This window comes from Vipera ursinii, assembly GCF_947247035.1.
Source record: "Vipera ursinii genome assembly, chromosome: 13".
NCBI lineage: Eukaryota > Metazoa > Chordata > Lepidosauria > Squamata > Viperidae > Vipera > Vipera ursinii.
In genome coordinates this window covers 9573054-9593862 of record NC_139526.1, presented here as the reverse complement: position 1 = coordinate 9593862, position 20809 = coordinate 9573054, and the positions used below count along the sequence as shown (strand labels likewise).

Genomic DNA, 20809 nt, shown 5'->3' with positions numbered 1-20809 from the left:
GATAGGTGTGCTCGGGCCATTGCTGATACTGATGAAAAACGAAAGAAATTGTCCACTGATTTTTTTTCCAACCCGCTAAATGGCAAGGCTAATAGCATAGGAACACAATCACCATGTCCCAATTACTCTCTCTCTCTCTCTCTCTCTCTCTCTCTCTCTCTCTCTTTAATCAAATGAAAATAGGTTTGGAAAAATAATAGGAAGGAAAAGGTGCCTTTTTTTTACGTTTTCAAGATCCATTAGAGCATACTGGATCTGTTAGGAAACATGATGTGGTTGAAATGCATTCCAGGGTTGCTAAGTGCAAAAATCTGCCAGCATTTTGCTTCAGATTCCTGCGGGATATGGTCAAAAAGTGGCAAGATGGTGGCCAAAATGATGTGATGGAAGCTATGCCTGGTTTTTTTTTATGTGGTGTGGGTCTGTATCTGGGTTTCTAATGAAGGATTCTATCAAAGAAGCTCCCGCAAATGCATTTTACTACAGTCTTCTACGAAACTTCATCCTGGTGATCATTGATGTCTATGAAAGTCGTTGTATCTGGAATTTGCAATTAGCAGTTAATTATCCATTGCCAGAAATCAATAGTGGGATGGATCCAGACTGTCACGATCATGTGAAGTGCTAATACCACCTTATAATGCCTTGGTAAGACCACACTCGGAATATTGCATCCAGTTTTGATGATGATGATAACTTTATTGTCACTTTGAATGTACACCAATCGGCATACGTCAAAATGAAATTTCGTTGCATACAGCTCTCAAAGGGTCACCACCTCTGATATATACTTCTTGTTCATGGCCCGCTCAAATTTCACATTGTCCATTTTAGTCTCTAGGGAGTGAACGATGGCAAGCAGGACAGATGGAAATGGGGCTCCATGATGATTAGCCCTCAAATTCGCTTGTATTCTGACAACCTCGCCTTCTTTCCTTTGATCACCACAATATAAAAAAGATGTTAAGACCCTAGAAAGAGTGCAGAGAAGAGCAGCAAAGATGATTAGGGGACTGGGGGCTAAAATGTATAACGAACGGTTGTGGGAATTGGGTTTGTGTAGTCCAGTGAACAGAAGGCCTAGGGGAGACATGATGACAGTGTTATTGAGGGTCTGCCACAAAGAAGAGGGGGCCAACTTATTTTCCAAAGCACCTGAAGGCAAGGCAAGAAGCGAAGGATGGAAACTAGTCAAGGGGAGAACCAGCCTAGAACTAAGGAGAAATCTCCTGGCAGTGAGGACAATTAATCAGTGGAACGGCTTGCCTTCAGATATTATGGCTGCTCCAATACTGGAGGGTTTTAAGAAGCGATTGGACAGCCGTTTGTTTGGAATGGTGTAGGGTTCTCTGCTTGAGCAGGGGTTTAAACTAGAAGACCTCCAATGTCTCTTCCAACTCTGTTGTTCTTCAGACCAGGCTTATGATGTTTCCAAATGGATCCAGATGGTCACTGAGTGATGAAGAATGCTTGTAATGATCTGTGAGAATAACCTTTAGAGACAGGAGGAAGAACCACAGCCTAGATACCTGTCATGCGGAAGATATCTTAGCCCACAGAAGAAAAAGGCAGCTGGGAAGTATTTTCGAAGGGACCCACCCTCGTTTTCTGTAAACTAAAAGTAGGGAAGGGAGGAAGCGTTTTCAGACTTGCAAGATCCTATTACTATCACCCTACAGTGAATGTACAGGTAGACCTTATTTACTGACTGCTTTGTTCAGCAACTGTTTGCCATTGCAACGACACTGGAAAAAAAATAAAGTTAATGTTAAAATAAAGACTAATGTCCTCATTTATGACTTTCCCAGCATCTCTCAATTCCAGGATCAGCGTTATAGTCGGTTTGCATTGTTCTGTGCCTGATCTCTTTTTCTCTCCCCTCCCCACCCGACCCCTTGCAGACCAGAGAGAGTGAAGAGGAAGGGATTAAAAGAGAGTAAGCAAGTGGGGAATACACTGACTTGTCTGCAAGGGGATGTTGTGTTCATGGCTGCCATCGCCAGAGCGTGGCTTTCCATGTCTGTTCCCCATTGTGTGACTCTTGTAACCCCTTCCTCTCCAAGGAATGTAAATACAAATATTGACTCCCTTCTTGCTAATTATTCCAGTACTGTGGAGGTAAGCATTCCAAAGGGGACGGGAGTGGGGAAAAAGAAAGGACACTCACAGTCATGTGATTACCCACTTGGCCACCGCATTGCTTAGCGACAGAGCTGTTGGACCCAATTGTGGTTGCTGAACTACCTGTCATGTTAGAACTCAAGGTTGGTGCTTCTTGTTCTGTCTACCTCAAAGGGCTTACAATGCTGCATGAGACCAATTCGTAGCCTGATCCAGCAGGGCTCTTGGAACTTAGTCAGTTACAGTATATAAAAGGTACCAATTTGGAAATATGCCTTCACAAGAAGCTGGCAAAGAAGCTCCTTTAAATCTCCTTCTCTCTAAATCTTTAGAGATGAAGATCAACCTAGCGAGGTAGAAACTGTGAGCCCAGATAGTAAAGGAAACGCCAGTTCAGAAATATACTGTGAACTGTTTCGGGATGCAAGTTGTCACGTGCAAACAACCAGAAGCATTTGTTGAGTTCGAAGCGCAGAAAAGCTTATTATCGCTACCTCTAATACAAGAATCTAGTCAACTAACCATCAAAGCTAAATTGGTGCTGGATAAGAGTCCGTGGAATTCGCAGGGAATGGACTTAGATCTCTTGTGGCAACGCAGTGACACTGAACTGATGGCAAGTTTAACTTCGCCTTCCAGCTCTGCTTGTTCTTCTCCTACAGCGACTCTGATGCTAACCTGTGACAAGGCTAGAGGTTTTCAGTTTGTTTCCTCAGTGGATGCTTTGAGTTGCGTTGAATACAGCAGGATGACGCTAGTCCAGTTTTGGTTTGCCACTGGTCTCCGGATATGGATGGGCACGATTGATTGATGACCAAGCACTTCTCAAAGTTAAATATGGTTATGAACTTGGCTCCGTATCAGAATTACATTCAGCTCTATGCTTTACTTGGAGCTGCTAATTATATAACAGCATAGTTTCCTGAGCCTTTTTCGGCAATAGAATTCCCCCCTCCCTTCTTGCTGTGGTTGAATCCCTCTTTCTAAGCCCAAATAGTACCATATTTTTTGTAGTGTCTTCTATTTGTATTCCTTCCCCCCCCCCCCCCCCGTGAAGTGGGATCCAGTGCATCAGTAAACTGTCTCCTGTGTGAGTGGGTTAGTAGAATAGAAATGAATTCGCCTCTGTAGCTTTAGAAACATATAAAAATGTATGATTTATTGTGGCAGGAAGCCAGACTGTGTATTAATGCAGAAACTGTGGCTTAATTCTACTAATCTTCCTTTCTTCCCATTTGCATGTGTTCTTGGACAGCCCAGAGAGAGCTTGTGGTTTTGCAAGGAAAGCTTGGGGGAAGCCGCCAACCCATTGTATAATTTGTGTCTTGAGTTCTTTCTTGCCTATATTTGTATTCTGAATTCTGCTATCCAGCAGGAGGGTATCTAGCTGCTTGTGAAATTCTCACTCACCCACCCACCCACCACCTTTGTCTTGTTCTCACATGTTCTTACCACCCTCTTTCAGGGTGTAGGTGTAACACTTCAATCACTTTCAAACAGCCTATATATGAAGCTGATTGAAATCTGAGACAATCCATCTCTCTCTCTCTCCCTCTTTCCCTCCCTCCCGCTCTCTCTCTCTCTTCTTTTCTTTTTCTCTCTCTCTCTCTGTCCCCCTCTCTTTCTTATCTTTCTCCTTCCCTCCCTCTCTCCCTCCTTTCCCCTCTCTCTTTCTTTTCTCTCTCTTTCTTTTCTCTCTCTCTCTCTCTCTCTCTCTCTCTCTCTCTCTCTCTCTCTCTTTCTTTTCTCTGTCTCTCTCTGTCTCTGTCTCTCTCTCTCTCTTTTGGCCAGCGAACGATAAGAAGCAGCTTTCCGAAGCAGATCTTCTCATCCTTTGCTGACCAACCCCCCCCCCCCCCGTTTTAGTGCAATCTAAAGCCATTTCAAAGATATCTTCGCCTTCTGTCAATCAGTAATCACACGAACGAGTTAACACTGGGAAGTAAAATGTATTTATTATTGGTAGGTAGAAGCAGAAAACTACTCTGCAATTAAATGATAAGCTTTGCAACGAGGGTGAAAGATACGCTCAATCCAGATTCAAGATTTTCATGAACCTGCTTGCTTTAAATAGCTAGAGCTGCTGCAGAAGAAAAAAAAAAAGTAGTTTGAGATCATTCCCAGGTGGCAAATGAACTCTTCAGTTCTCTTTCCTAAAAAAGAAAAAAGAAAAGAAAAGAAAAGTGTTCTTTTGTGCAAGCTATGTCAAAGAAGTCCGGTTAATTATTGTTGTTTATCAGGCTTGAAGTAAGCTTGTTTGGAAGCTGTGTTAGGAGACCAGGGAGCTAGGCATCCAGGTTTTGGTCCGAGAGGACTGATGATGGGTTCCTGATTGGCTTAGCAGCTGTTCCCTCTAAAATGAGGGCCCAGATTGCTGGGGGCAAGATGCTGACTCTATAAACCGCTTAGAGAGGGCTGTAAAGCACTGTGAAGCGGTCTATAAATCTAAGTGCTATTGCTTTTCGAAGAAGTAGGGGTCAACTTATTTTCCAAAGCACCAGAGGGTAGGAGAAGAACAATGGATGGAAACCAGTCAAGGAGAGAAGCAACCTAGAACTAAGGAGAAATTTCTTAACAGTGAGAACAATCAACCAGCGGAACAGCTTGCCACCAGAAGTTATGGGTGCTCCATCACTGAAGGTTTTTAAGAAGAGCCGCTTGTCTGGGGTCTCCTGCTTGAGCAGGGGGTTGGACTAGAAGACCTCCAAGGTCCTTTCCAGCTTTTGTTCTATTTTGAAGGGTGGTTGGACTAGATAGAAGACCTCCAAGGTCCTTTTCAATTCTGTTATTATTCTGTTATTCTCTGTCAGAGCAATTAAACAGTGTGCATCAACACACTTGCTGTTCATGCACTGTCTAAAAAGCGATGTTTCTGAATCTGGCTGGCTGGGGAATTCTGGGAGTTGACGTCCACATATTTAAAGGTTGCCAAGGTTGAGAATCACTGATCGAAAGCCACTGACTTCAGATTGTGTTTAATAACAATAATTTAGTGTGTGTCAGCTCACAACTTGCTCTTCTGCACCTCATTTCCGTTATCGCTAAGGTTGTCTTTCAGAACACAACCTGCAAAGGCAGTCACTGTCAATGGGGCACCACGTTTGACTCAAGGCAGCAGGCCAAGATGATGCAAAGATTACTTTAGCTTCCTCCATCTGGGTTAGATTGTTAGGATGTGCCAGTGTGGGAATGCAAGTTGCCGCTGAGTTGTTGCTTCTTCCTGTTCTTCTTTCCATAGATTTACAGAACTGAAATTGTATACCGGAATTATATCAATAAAACCAGTTCAAATGTAGGGAAGGATCTTGTTCTGTACCAGCCTGCTACCGGCCCTGCAGAAAAGGCAGGGACAACCCCTTTTACAAGAAGGCAAGAGGCTGGAATTATGCCTGCCAAATTTATTGCTACAAAAACAAATAGAACAAGACACGAACCAAGAAACAGGAGCTTTTCAAGCGGTTGCCTTCAGCAAACCAGCCCTCCCACGCATTCCCCCTTAAATACAGTTAAGGGCGTGGCTTCTCTCTGCCTCCTTCCGAGGAGCCCCATTGCCTTCCTCTGTTTACTCCTGATTGACTGCCTCCTGCATCGGGCGTCCTTGAACAGGGCCAGCTGTGGGTCATCTTCATCCACGCTGTCAGGCTCACACAGCTGGGTCTGCGTCGTGAACAGATGAGAGGGGCCTGGCTGAGGGCTCTCATCAAGCTGTCCAATCCCCTCAGCAAGCTCTTCAACACCCGCCCCCTCCTCCTCCTCTGAGTCGTCCGACCCAACTGCCGAACCCACAGGCTGACCCTGAATCACAACAGATCTGATAGACTTGAGCTTGTCTCACTCTGCTGCAGAATTGACATTATACATTGAATTTACAAGTAGTGCTTGACTTACAATGCTTCGCTTAGTGACTCTTTGAAGTTACAGTGGCACTGAAAAAAGGGACTTTATGATCATTTTTCAGACTTACAACCATTGCAGTATCCCCCTGGAAGTGCGATTTACATTCAGACGCGTGACAAGTGACTCAGATCTCATGATGGTCGCAGCGTCCTGGGGTCACGTGATCCCCTTTTTACGATTTTCTGAACAAGCAAAGTCAATGGGGGGACCAGATTCACTTGGCAACCGTGTTACTAATTTAACAATTGCAATGATTTGCTGAACAGCTGTGGCAAGACAGGTTGTAAGATGGGGCCAAATTCATTTAACAAATGTTTCACTTAGCCACAAAGATTTGGGGCTGAGTTGTGATCGTATGTCGAGGACTGCCTGTATACCAATAAAATCAGTTCAAACGTAGCGAAGAATCTGATCAGGTTTGAGCACTTCTCATTCTGGTGCATTCTGTGCTGTTTAGACGGGAACGGGGGAGGGAGGAGACGTCCTTCCCCTTTGTGGGTGTTGGGACCAAAACACTACAAATGCAACTGGCCTTAATCTTCCGGAAGGGACGTTGGTTGGCCATTGTGCCCACAGTAAAAAAATGACAATAAAAGTTATCTGACTGACTGACTGCCTATACTGTATCTCTCTCTCTCTCTCTCTCTCTCTCTCTCTCTCTCTCTCTCTCTCTCTCTATATATATATATATATATATGTGTGTGTAAATTACTAACAAAGAATTAAAGGGAAACTGAAATGCATTTCTGACTCATTAGTCGTCATCAGCCAGCCATACCCTTCTGAGATTCGAACCATGGGCTGATTGCATATGAGGCAGTGTTATTTGCCTCTAAGCCACAAGGTCTCTCTCGCTCTGTTAGCTTTTTTTCTGCAAGGGAAGATATGTTTCAAATGTTAACTCTTTAGATTACCTTGCTAGGCCCCAAACATGGGGCAAATCTTTATTTCCTGTTTTCAGCCTATCTTGAAGGCTATCGAACAGGCAGTAGTCACACCGGACAATTCCTATATTTGTGTAAATTACTAACAAAGAATTAAAGGGAAACTGAAATGCATTTCTGACTCATTAGTCGTCATCAGCCAGCCATACCCTTCTGAGATTCGAACCATGGGCTGATTGCATATGAGGCAGTGTTATTTGCCTCTAAGAGGCAAATAACACTGCCTCATATGCAATCAGCCCATGGTTCGAATCTCAGAAGGGTATGGCTGGCTGATGACGACTAATGAGTCAGAAATGCATTTCAGTTTCCCTTTAATTCTTTGTTAGTAATTTACACAAATATAGGAATTGTCCGGTGTGACTACTGCCTGTTCGATAGCCTTCAAGATAGGCTGAAAACAGGAAATAAAGATTTGCCCCATGTTTGGGGCCTAGCAAGGTAATCTAAAGAGTTAACATTTGAAACATATATATATATATATATATATATATATATATATATATATATATATATATATATATATATAGTTTTCTGAGATTTTCGCGGGTGCCTGTATGTGGATCCTTGGTTTTTTGGGTTTTTCCCCGCGTAGAACTAAAGGTGTAGGCGCAACGTTTCGACGGAATCCCATCCGTCATCATCAGGCTGGTGGCTTTAGCTTCCAGCCTGATGATGACGGATGGGATTCCGTCGAAACGTTGCGCCTACACCTTTAGTTCTACGCGGGGAAAAACCCAAAAAACCAAGGATCCATATATATATATATATGTATATATATTTGTGTAAATTACTAACAAAGAATTTAAAGGGAAACTGAGATGCATTTCTAACTCTTTAGTCTTCATCAGTCAGCTATACCCTTCTGAGATTCGAACCTGGGCTGATTGCATACTAGGCAGTGTTATTTGCCTCTAAGCCACAAGGTCTCTCTCGCTTTTGTTATATATGTTATATATGTTATATATATATGCCTATCTATCTATCTACTAATCTATATCTGCACTAATCCATCCATCCGTCCGTCCACCCACCCACCCACCCACCCATCCACCCACCCACCCATCCATCCATCCATCCATCCATCCATCCATCCATCCATCCATCCATCCATCTATCTATCTATCTATCTATCTATCTATCTATCTATCTATCTATCTATCTATCTATCTATCTATCTATCTATCTAACTATCTAACTATCTATCTATCTCATACATCCAACTAATTTAGCAGCAACTTGTTACGACTGTCTTTCAGTGAGATGTAAGTAAGATGGAAGATTTACTGTTCCTTCACACAATCATTCCACCTCAGCCTCCCCATTTCGGCACTCAGTCTTAGCATCTGAGCTTTGCCTCTGAATTTGTTCAGCTGAGGGGGAGACACATGAAATAAATAATGAATAGCGCTCTGAGAGACGAGTACATAAATATTGAATGGAAAGGCATATCCTTTATATCGTGTTTGGTGATGGGGGCTAAGGAAGCAATAATGAAGTGATCTATTCTTTGGATGTTTCTGTAATGAAGCCGGTAACGTAAAATATATTTGATCCCTTCAGGCAATTGACAGGGCTCCCCAAAGCCGGGTGAGATACTAGAAGCAAGATGCTTTGAAACTCAAATATAAAGCAATTTTCAGACTCGGGTAGAAATGCTGAAGACAGGTTACAACCAGAACTTTACAGGTGGTCCTTGTCTTAGAACCACAATTAGCAATTTCCATTGCTAAGCAAGATGGGTTGTCAGGTGAGTCATATCTGATCTGATCTTATGACCATTTTTATCACAGTTGTTAAAAGAATCACTGTACTTGTCAGGTGAATCTTGCGGTTGTTCAACTAATCTGTTTTCCCCCATGGACTTTGCTTTTTGGGAAGTTGTCTGGGAAAGTCACAAATGGTGATCATGCAACCCCAGCGGCAGCCATCATAAAGATATGTCGTTTGCCAACCACCCGAATGTGGATCATGTGACCTTGGGGATGCTGCAGTGGTCGTAAGCATGAGGACCTGTCATAAGACACTTTTTCCAGTGCCCGTTATTCTTTCAAATGGTCCTCCAATAAGTGAAATCAATGGAAGAAGTCGGATTCACCTAACAACTGCAGTGATCTCCTTAACAAACATAGCAAAAAGAAGATTGTTAAATTGGGTGCGACTCAGTTAACATTGTCCCCATTGTGGTCATAAATAGAGGACAACCTGTAGACAGGATTGGAGCATGCCCACCAGCTTTAATGGGGGTGACAAAAAGATATTTGAAGACAGATGGTCACGTAAGTTCCGTAACCTGCGCCATGGAGTTAAAAACGTTAAGTTTGTACTTCAAATCTAATTGCAAAGAACGTTAAGCTTTCTAATTCTAATTGCAAAGAATATGAATTCTATCTAATTCAAAGACCATGAAATGTTGAATTTTCATTCTTTTTGTGGGAAAAGCAGTCTCAACTAGTATCTGATCCAATCCAGGAAGACTTTTACATTAGCTATATACTCTCGCAGACGTTCAGAATCCTGTAGATTATTCTTGCATAATATATCCACTTGAGACCCGTGTTTACCAGTTTTTTTTCTCTCCCTGGACCGGTATGTTCACAGGTATTTACACACACACACACACACGTGTGTGTGTGTGTGTGTGTGTGTGTTTTCCTTGCTGTTGCTTCTCAAACTGACCCAGAAGATTAAGATAATTCTTGGCAACGGCCGAAGTATAGCAAACCTCCAAAGAGCTTTTCAAGGCAGGAGGGGAGGAATTAAGAGTGCCTATTTATGTAAGTGTTGAGGATGTAAATATACCCAAAGCTTTTGGAAACCTAAAGAGCTGGATTAGTTTGAAAGAGGTAGAACTACTCGGCTTGCCTGCATCGTTTTGATTGGAACCTTCTGTTGGATGCCTCACTGTCAGCCATCAATTATATTGGGAAAGCTTGTTGTGATTCAGGGTCAGCCTGTGGGTTTGGCAGTTGGGTCGGACGACTCAGAGGAGGAGGAGGGGGGTGTTGAAGACCTTGCTGAGGGGGTTGAAGATCTTGCTGATAAGAGCCCTCAGCCAGGCCCCTCCCACTTGGTCACCACGGAGACCCAGCTGTGTGAGCCTGACAGCGTGGATGAAGATGACCCACAGCTGGCCCTGTTCAAGGACGCCCGACGCAGGAGGCAGTCAATTAGGAGTAAACAGAGGAAGGCAATGGGGCTTCTCGGAAGGAGGCAGAGAGAAGCCACGCCCTGAACTCTATATAAGGGGAATGTGTGGGGAGGGCTGGTTTGCTGAAGGCAACTGCTTGGATAGTTCATGTTTCTTAAAGCTCCTGTTTCTTGGTTTGTCTTGTTCCGTTTGTTTTTGTGGTAATAAATTTGGCAGGCGTAATTCCAGCCTCTTGCCTTCTTGTAAAAGGGGTTGTCCCTGCCTTTTCTGCAGGGCCGGTAGCAGGCTGGTACAGAACAAAGCTAAACAATTTGCACGGGGATGTAAAGGCTGGGAGATGCCTCAGCCTTGCTTCAGAGGCTCTCCCTGCTAATATTAAATGGATCCATTCATCGCTGGCATGAAAGGATCATAAAAGCTTGCATAAATGCATAGGAGCAAGACTCAGGAAGGGGGAGTGCAGTGTGGGTGGCAAAAAAGTTGGTTTGCTTTCAGAGATATGAAGCTAATGGATGACTTAGTCATAAGCTGTAGGGAAGGAGAGATGGGGAATGAAACTTTGTGGAAGTTGAAATAACTCAGAAGGCTTCCTGCTGTAGGAGAAGTACATTGAGGTTATATGTACTCCATTTCTCTAGAAAAAGTGCAGAGACTCTAGAACAGTCATGTCAAACTGCCAGCCCGTGGGCCGGATGCATCACAATGAAACTGCGGCCTTCCCATTGCCGGCAATGGGGGAAAAGTCACGATACGTCATGCGACGTCATGTGACGTCATGAGTTTAACATGCCTGCTTTAGAAAGAGTGCAGAGAAGAGCAACAAAGATGATCAGGGGACTGGAGACTAAAACATATAAAGAACAGTTGCTGGAATCGGGTAGGTCTAGTTTAAGGAAGAGAAGGTGCTTCTTCAAGGCACCTGAAGGCAGGACAAGAATGGATGGAAACTAATCAAGGAGAGAAGCAACCTAGAACTAAGGAGAAATTAATCTGTGGAACAATTAATCTGTGGAACAACCTGCCTCCAGAAGTCGTGAATGCTCCAACACCGGAAGTTTTTAGAAGAGACTGGACTATTATTTGTCTGAAATGGTAGAGTTCCCTGCCTAAGCAGGGGGTTGGACTAGAAGATCTCCAATGTCCCTTCCAGCTCTGTTATTCTATTATTTATGTAATCCATCAAATTGATTATTTATTTTTATTTATTAAATTTTATCCTGCCCAAATCCCCTACAATATGACAAGGGCAGCTTAATAATGAAGGCCTCTGTTGAGTTGACTTTGACTTTGGGGTGATTTATGTATTTATTTACAAAACACATTAATATGGCCACTCGACCCAACTCACACATAGATCAGTGTTTTCTCAAACTTGGCAACTTGAAGATGTGTGGATTTCAACTCCCAGAATTCCCCAGCCAACATAATCATCTCCTGAATCTTTATAGGTCTGGGAACTAACTACTAAATCCAGCATGAAAACTCTCTTCAATTTAGTAAGAAAAAAATGTTTGTATTTTCGTACTTAGATATACTAGATCAGAATCTTTCCTCCATATCTTTTAAGTACATTCCAGCTTGTTTGTTTGTTTGTTTTAAAAAAATAGCAATGACTTAATCCTAATTTAATGTTCTTTCTAGCCAAAAGCTTTCTCAATGCAACTCTTTATGTGTTGTTCCTAAGCAGAGTCATGTCAAAGAAACCCCAAGCCTTGATAATCTGCCATGTATAAATAAATAAGTTTATAAATGGCTGATCATCAAGAAGAACCCACATTAAATTGGATTTAGTGCTCACATTGTTGGGCTGTCTCATGTTTCCACAGCTCCTGAACATACCAAGATTAAGGCTTTACACCATCAGCTGTTCTGTCCTCCTTCTAGGTTCAGATATCTGTTATATAATACCAACATAGCTTCTGTGTCTCGATTCTAACTCTTGTGTTGACCAACACTTGCTCTGTCTGCTTTCCCCCCTCTAGACGGAGTCACCAATGTAGCACCAGCGAGCGATAACTTTTATCCAGGACTGCGTTATTCCGATGGCTACTTGATGGACCGAAAATTTATGGATTTAATGCAGGCCAGCCCTAAATTTCAGGTACATTCCCCTTTCTCTTTCTGCAGAACTTTTGAGTAGCAGCTGCCTTTCTTAAGGGCATCCAATGGTTTTAAGGTGAAAAGGTGGGCTTAACATGTCTTACTTGCAACCTACTTGTTCTTCACGTATCACTTTTAACTGCAGCTCTCTTTAATTGATTTTTTGTTTGGTCCCCACGTTTGACTTCATGCTTGGAGGTTATCTTGCGTTGGTGAAATGTACGGGGGGTCCTCGATTTACAACCGTTCATGTAGTGACCAAAGTTACAACGGCACTACGGAAAAAAAATCCTTATGATCGTTTTTTTACACTTACGACTGTTGCTGCATTTCCATGATCCACGTGATCAGAATTCAGACACTTGGCAACTGGTTTGTGTTTATAACGGTTGTGCAGTCTCCTGGGGTCATGTGGGATCCCCTTTTGTGACCTTCTGACAAGCAAAGTCAATTGGGAAGCCAGTTTCACTTAATAACTGTGTTACTAACTTAAGAACTGCAGTGATTCACTTAACAATTGTGGCAAGAGAGGGTGTAAAGTGGAGCAAAATTCACTTAACTGTCTCGCTTAGCAACAGAAATTTTGCGCTTGATTTGTGATCATAACTTGAGGACTACCTGTGTCCCTTTTTGTACCAAGCACTAAGAAAATCTAAATTGACAAGCCCTTCTGAGTTTGTAACGTTCAGGGGCATTTAATAACAACAGAGGCGGCCTATCCTACTGGGTTTGCAGAAAGCAATTTAATTAGCTTCCTATAAGAGTAGCTTCATTCTTTGCTTGGATTCTTGGACTACTCTGCATGTGCGGGTTCAAAGCAACGGCTACGGGGGCAGAGAGGGAAAATTCCAGCGGCGCTGAGAGCTGCAGAGAATGGTGTTCAAATCTCGCAGGCGTCTCTTGTTCATTGTAAGGTAGCCAGTTGGTGTTGAGTCACTTGTCAAAATGCTGTAATTTTCTCAACTGTGTGCCTAGAACATTTTGTAAAGTATGCCCATCTTTCCATTTGGAGTGCGTTCTCTCCCTGTTGCTAAATAGCAGATGAATTGAGAACGAATTGGTTGCAGCTGGTAAGGGTTGAGTTAGCAGCCTTTAAAACTAATTCATCTCAGAGTAGTGACAGGGTGACAGCCAACTAAGGAAAAAAGGATTATAGCTTTTGATCCACTGGGATTAATTCATTCTCTTTTCTTGGGCATTCATATTAGACAACCTGCTTCCTTTTAACTTCCAACAGAAGGTCTACTATAAAAATCAAGGTGTTTTTGCTGGACCGGTTGATGCTGAGAGCCGAGGATTTAACTGATTACTTTTCTCGTTCTTTGTAGGCATTCTGAAGTAAAAATGGTGCAAAAATACCAATCTCCTGTCAGAGTCTACAAGTACCCGTTTGAGCTTGTGATGGCGGTAAGTACTACATTATTTCTCCTTTCGTCAGTTCATTTTCTTTTAAAGCCTCGATAAGACCACAATTGGAATATTGCATCCAGTTTTGGTTGCCACAACATAAAAAAAAGATGTTGAGACTCTAGAAAGAGTGCAGAGAAGAGCAACAAAGATGATTAGGGGGCTGGAGGCTGAAACATAAGAAGAACGGTTGCAGGAATTGGATATGTCTAGTTTAATGAAGAGAAGGACGAGGAGGGACATGATAGCAGTGTTCCAGTATCTCAGGGGTTGCCACAAAGAAGAGGGAGTCAAGCTAGTCTCCAAAGCGCCCGAAGGCAGGACAGGAGAAACGTCCTGACAGTTAGAACAATTAACCAGTGGAACAACCTGCCTCCAGAGGTGGTGAATTCTCCAACATTGGAGGTTTTTAAGAAGAGACTGGACAGCCATTTGCCTGAAATGGTATAGGGTTTCCTGCCTGAGCAGGGGGTTGGACTAGATGACCTCCAAGGTCCCTTCCAACTACTTCTTCTTCTTCTTCTTCTTCTTCTTCTTCTTCTTCTTCTTCTTCTTCTTCTTATTATTATTATTATTATTATTATTATTATTATTATTATTATTATTATTATTATTATTATTAAAAGCAAAGGATGGAAGCCAATCAAGGAGAGAAGCAACCTAGAACTAAGGAGAAGCTTCCTGACAATCAGAACAATTAATCAGTGGAACGGCTTACCTCCAGAGGTTGTGGGGGCTCCAACACTGAAGGTTTTTTTAAAAAAGAGATTGGATAACCATTTGTCTGAAATGGTATACCTTGCTTGAGCAAGGGGTTGGACTAGAAGACCTCCAAGATCCCTCCCAACTCTGTTATTCTGTTATTCCTAGTTTTTAATTGCACCAAAAATTCTGCAGAAGCCTGTTTTGGTGGGGTCCATTTGGGCTTGGATGTTTATGCTACTAATATTCTTGGTTTTGAAGTTCCTTTGTTAAGTTTTGCAAAAGATTTGTTTCTGAGGCTTTTGCTGCACTTATCAGCATTCATTTGTCATTTGTCACCTCTTTTCGTGAGGTGCCCTATTTTAGTGATCTACTTTTTAACTTTTAACTTGCTTGGTAAATCAGCACCAAGTGTGTTCTAATTTGGAATCCTAGGAAAATTATACTTTTTGAATATTGCCGCATCTCTCTAAGTTTTAAGTCCTATCAAAGGCTACATCAGAGCATCTACCCCTTTACTTCTCTGTGATATCTTTTTCCAGATTTGGCATCTTCTAAAAAGTGCTGAGGTCCATCCTGACTTCTGTAAAATGCACTTGAGAATTGGACCTTGACAAGCCCTTTGAGAAAACAACTTTAGCCCTTTCCAACTGCTGAGTTGAAGTGCTGTGTGCCATCTGGCTAAAATCTATCCTGGCATGAAATTTGCTGTCCTTATTCCAGATCCCACTCTGGTCTCTGTCCAAAGCCACCTTAGTCTCCTGATTTCACTCTTTGGTAAAGAGTGACATAACTTTAACAAATTTTAGCCACCTTGAGATTGCCCTTGGGCAGAAGCAGAAAATACTGGGATTAAATTCCTTTAATACTAGCATAGCTAATAAGCATGATTCAAGGCTGAGACATTCTTAGATGAGAAGAACGAAAAGTGGTGACTATGTTGGTCTAAGACCATAATAAATTTGATCTGAAGCGATTTGGATGGAGCCAGAATGAGAGGGGGTGAGAATGAGAGAGAGAAAGAGAGAGAGAGAGAGAGAGAGAGAGAGAGAGAGAGAGAGAGAGAGGTGAGAAAGAGAAATATGGAGTATGAGCAAAATGAGAGAGAGATGGAGAGAAAAAGGGAGGGGGAGAATGAGAAAAAGAGAGAATGAGGAATACAAGAGAAAGGGAGAAAGAAAAAGAGAGAATGAGAGAGAGGGAGAATGAGAGAAATAAAGAGAAAGATGGAGAAAGAAAAAGAAAGAGAGAAAGAGAGATGGAGAAAGAGAAAAAAGAGTGAGAGACAAAGAATAAGAGAGAATGAGAGAGGGGGGAGAATGAGCAGAAGGAGAAAGAAAAAGGGAGGGGGAGAATGAGAAAAAGAATGAGGAAGAACATGAGAGAAATGGAGAAAGAAAAAGAAAGAGAGAATGGGAGAATGAGAGAGAAAAAAAGAAAGATGGAGAAAGAAAAAGAATGAGAGAAAGAATGAGAGAGATGGAGAAAGAAAAAAGAGAGAATGAGAGAGGGAGAATGAGAGAAATAAAGAGAAAGATGGAGAAAGAAAAAGAATGAGAGAGAAAGAGAGATGGAGAAAGAGAAAAAAGAGAATGAGAGACAAAGAATGAGAGAGAGATGAAGAAAGAGAAAAAGAGAGAGTGAATGAGAGAGAGGGAGAATGAGAGATGGAGAGAGAGGGAGGGAGAAAGATGGTCCATGGCATTTTATCTTATGTCTTCAATAGATTTATTTATCCAATTTGTATAGCTGCCCATTTCACCACACAAGTAACTCTGGGCAACATACAACAAAGCTAAAGGAAAAAGTTTCATCGGATTTTTAGGCCTTTGGTGAGGTTGAGTGAAACCATCTGTGAACTGAGTAGCTCAGTCGTAATCTTCTATTCTTTGTTTTTGTTTTTTTTATTAAAAAGTTTTAACATACAGTTTATCTTTAACAATCCCCCCTCCCCCTCCCCTCTCCCTCCCCCTTCCCTCTCCCCCCTCCCCCCCTCCCCCCCCCCGACTTCCCAGAGCTAAATACAAGGTATATATATAAAAAAACAATCATAAACAACCATATACTAAAAACCATAAACTCTAAAATCCATCACTCTCTAGATTATATAGGATAAAACAAACCTTAGTAATATTAAATATATATAGAAAAGCTAAAATAGAAAAAGAAAAAAAAGAAAGACTTATTCAAATGCTACATGAAACTTCTTAACCCTATACTTGTTCTGGATAAATTCAATCCATTTTCTCCATTCCATAATATAACGTTCTTGCGAGTGATCTTTCAAATAAGCCGAAATCTTCGCCATCTCTGCCAGGTCGGAGACCTTTAAAGTCCACTCTTCTATGGTCGGCAGTTCCTCTTTCTTCCAATACTGACCTATTAAAAGTCTTGCTGCCGTAATTAAATTTAACATCAATTTAGTGTCCACAACCGTAGCATCCGTAATTATTCCCAACAAGAAAAATTGCGGACAAAACTTTATCCTTTGCTTGAAGATCTTCTGCATATTCCACCAAATTTTTATCCAGAAGGCCTTAACCTTTTTACAAGTCCACCATACATGAAAATATGTTGCATCTTCATCACCACATCTCCAGCATTTTGGCTGATAATTCGGATACATACTTGCAAGCTTTTTAGGATCTAAATGCCATCTATAAAACATTTTATAAAAGTTCTCTCTTAAATTTTGAGCTTGTGTAAATTTTACGTTCCTCACCCAAATCTTTTCCCACATGTCCATTGTGATAACTTCCTGAATATTTTGGGCCCATTTTATCATACAATCCTTAACAAGTTCTGTTTCTGAATCAATCTCTATCAACGCAAGATATATCCGTTTAATATGTGCTGGTCCCTGATTTCTAATTTGCTTCATCAGATTTTCATCAGTCATTGTAAAACCATTTTTCTGATCTTCTTTCCACCTGGCCCGTAGCTGAGTATATTGAAACCAATTCTGAACAATCTTCTCGTCTCGCAAGAGACTATATGGCTTCAAACACCAAACATTTCCTTCCAAGCTTAGAATCTCCTTGTACGTAGTCACATCATGTTTGAAACCAGCATGTATATTTTCTATTGCGTGTTTTGGAATTGCCCACAATGGTATCTTACAATCTAACTTATGCTTTGTTTTTGTTCATAATTATGTTTCCCCCCCTTGTTTTTATCTTTTTATTCGTGAACTGCCCAAGAATTGCTGGAAGTCAGCTATTATTAAAAGTTTTCCATTCTTCAAGTTTTTAGAGTTACTGATATTTGCTGCTTAGCAGTAAACTAGGATAGTGGAAGGTTGCCTCTAGAGAAGGATGCTGTACGTTCCTTAGCGGATCTCACAGTTCAATTTTTGTTACAGAATATTTTGGAACGCATGCTGGCAAGGAAGGTTTTTATGCACGTCTCAGCAGTTTACAGATGGTCTGGGAACATTCAGCTTTTTTTTTTAACTTGTACTGTACAACTTTACAGTTTCAGGAAGAGGAAATTAAAATGCAAAATGTGTCCCTGATTGGCTCTGGCAGGAAGATGAATTGCTTATATGCTTTCTGGTTTCTAAGCCACATTTTTATTTCAACAGCAATTCAATATGCTAAGCGTGGATCAAAGAGTTTCTAGGAATATTTGAAGTCTCCCAAAGCTGGTGAGGCTGCAAGCATATATACTCGAGAGAAGGTAAAATGCTGCCAATGAAACCTGTCCATAATTCTTGCTGTCATAAACAGGTGATTCTAAGCAAGACGTCTCTACAGCACATGACTTACCTCTGAACACGTGCAGAGTGCCAGAAATTTTGCCTGTGAACAGCGAAAGATCATTTATTCAGCCCGCCTGGCTCCTTCCATTTTTCTATCATTCGAGACAGGAATCAAATCATTTGTGGGCCATGTTGTAGACCAGGGGTCTTCAAACTTGGCCTTTTATGACTTGTGGACTTCAACTCCCAGAACTCTAATCCTAATTTCTTTCTTTCTCTGGTTAAAACAGGGGTCTTCAAACTTGGCCCTTTTATGGCATGCTGGCTGAGGAATTCTGGGAGTTGAAGTCCATAAAAGGGCCAAGTTTGAAGACCCCTGTCCTAGACTGATGGTTGATATTGGTTCTTGGAAGAATATACAGGTAGCCCTTGACTTATGACTACAATTGGGGCCCGAATCTCTGCTGTTAAGCAAAGTGGTTGTTAAGTGAGTCAGGTTAGATATCATGGCCTTTTTGGCCACAGTTATTAAGTGAATCACTGTAGACATTAAAGGAATCACATGCTCATGAAACGAATCTATCTTCCACCATAAGTGGCAATCCCATGGCCCCAGGACCCGGCAACTGTAGTAAATACATGCTAGTTGCCAAGTGCCCAAATTCTGATCATGTGACAATAGGGAAGCTGTGAATGCCGGTTGAAAGTCATGGAGAGCCTTGGTGGAGCAGTGGGCTAATGCGTCCCTAAGTAACACCAGCTGCCTGCAATTAGTGCAGGTTCGAGTCCCACCAGGCTCAAGGTTGACTCAGCCTTCCATCCTTCCGAGGTAGGTAAAATGAGGACCCAGATTGTTGGGGGCAATTAAGCTGACTTTGTAATAATGTCGCTTGGGGTGTGTGTGAAAGCCCTAACAAGCAGGCATATACATAGAATGAAGGCTACTGCTAAGCTTGTAAGCCGCCCTGAGTCTTCGGAGAAGGGCGGGATATAAATGGAATTAAAATAAAATAAATAAAATAAAATGTTTTTCAGTGACATTGCAACTTTGAATGGTCAATAAGCAAATGGCTGTACGTTGGGGACTACTTGCAAGAGTTTTGCATAAGATCTGCGTGAATCAATAGATATAGCTTTCAAAGCAACTTGTGCTTTCCTAGGAAGTAACTATGAAGGATCGTTGGGGACTCACTCAGAATTCCCTTGTGGGTCTTTAATTCGGATTCTTCAAGTGGTTCATACGATATTAACAGCTTCCACCTCTGTTTCTGCCGCTTGACTCTGATGTTGTAGTTCCTCCCTTTGATGATGCAAATACTCTAGAGAGGCATGCAGCTCAGATAGGCTTCTGTTCCTAATGAAACGAGGTTTTGATATACTGAGAGAAGTACTTTCATTAATAGTTTCCTGTATGAGATTGGAATATGCTTACGGAACCTTCATTACTCGACTCAAGATCACGTGGAGTGTGATGCCTTGGTAACACCACACTTGGAATACTGCGTCCAGTGTTGGTCACCGCGATACAAAAAAGATGTTGAGACTCTAGAAAGAGTGCAGAGAAGAGCAAGAAAGATGATCAGGGGACTGGAGGCTAAAACATATGAAGAACGGTTGCAGGAATTGGGTATGTCTAGTTTAATGAAGAGAAGGACGAGGGGGGACATGATAGCAGTCTTCCAATATCTCAGGGGCTACCACAAAGAAGAGGGAGGCAACCTATTCTGCAAAGCACCTGAAGGCAGGACAAGAAGCAACGGATGAAAACTACTCAAGGAGAGAACTGACCTAAAACTAAAGAGAAATGTTCTGACAGTTAGAACAATTAACCAGTGGAACAACCTGCCTCCAGAAGTTGTGAATGCTCCAACACTGGAGGTTTTCAAGAATAGACTGGACAGCCATTTGTCTGGAACGGTATAGGGTTTCCTGCTTGAGCAGGGGTTAAGACTAGAAGACCTCCGAGTCTTTTACTCTGTTATTCTATTCAGTAGATCATGACTTGGTTGGATCGCATTTGAAGTGACCTCAACTGAATCATAGATTGTTAAAGAAGTGAAACCAATTTTTGAAATAAAGATGGTTTTGTACAGATGTGTCCAGACAGCCCAACTATCAACTGCTGCCAGCTAATATTCTGGTTCCTTTTGGACATGGGATTAGCAGTATTCTGCCATAGCATAATTTCAAAATATTTCCTGAATATCAGGAGATTGTTTTGGACACCAGTCAGATACTGAGAGAGACTGTCCTATTCCCGTAGCAGAACAATTTCTGGAGGACATGCCCGTACCAGCCTAAAGTAAGGTTTTACAATTAAAATGTGCTGTGAATAAAAAAATCAGTGTCAACTAGAGTGAAATACGTTTCAGCAGTGTTACTCAAGAGAATATTTTTTTTATTCTTCTTAAAATAGTGATGAGGAGAAATGAAAGACAGAATGAAAGGCAAATATGAAGATACATTGTCAAAGAAAAGAAATAAAAAGTGCATATTAAAAAAAGGAAAGCAAAACACAAAAAAGGAAAAGAAAGCACGATGTAGCATTGTATAATGAAATGTGGGGCATCTTTATACAAAATAAGTAGGGTTTTTTTAAAAAAAATGATACCAATATAAATGCATTGCAAATATATATGTACTTAAATAATAATTGCATTAGATAACTATATATAGAATTGTAACTACTGTTAAAATGATATAGTATACTTAAATGGGATGCTGTTTAGGACCACTTTAGTTTGGAATTCATATACTGACCTAGGAATCTTACTGATTTACTGATTT

General features: G+C 41.5%; 2 protein-coding genes across 2 annotated transcripts in view; both read left to right on the top strand.

Moving 5' to 3' along the window:
* The window catches only part of LOC310646170 (syntaxin-binding protein 4-like), a gene marked incomplete at both ends in the record, with an annotated part of 90920 nt that extends 77370 nt beyond the window's left edge, over positions 1–13550 (top strand). The window contains 2 exons of the mRNA XM_083372430.1: positions 12096–12214; positions 13542–13550. Of these exons, the coding sequence (XP_083228556.1) occupies positions 12096–12214; positions 13542–13550 (128 nt within the window). The remainder of the gene's footprint in view (positions 1–12095; positions 12215–13541) is intronic.
* Positions 12095–20809, top strand: part of SEC14L5 (SEC14 like lipid binding 5) — a 45280-nt gene continuing 36565 nt past the window's right edge. The window contains exons 1-2 of the mRNA XM_083372994.1: positions 12095–12214; positions 13542–13620. Coding sequence (XP_083229120.1) covers positions 13558–13620 — 63 coding nt within the window. The 5' untranslated portion in view covers positions 12095–12214; positions 13542–13557. The remainder of the gene's footprint in view (positions 12215–13541; positions 13621–20809) is intronic.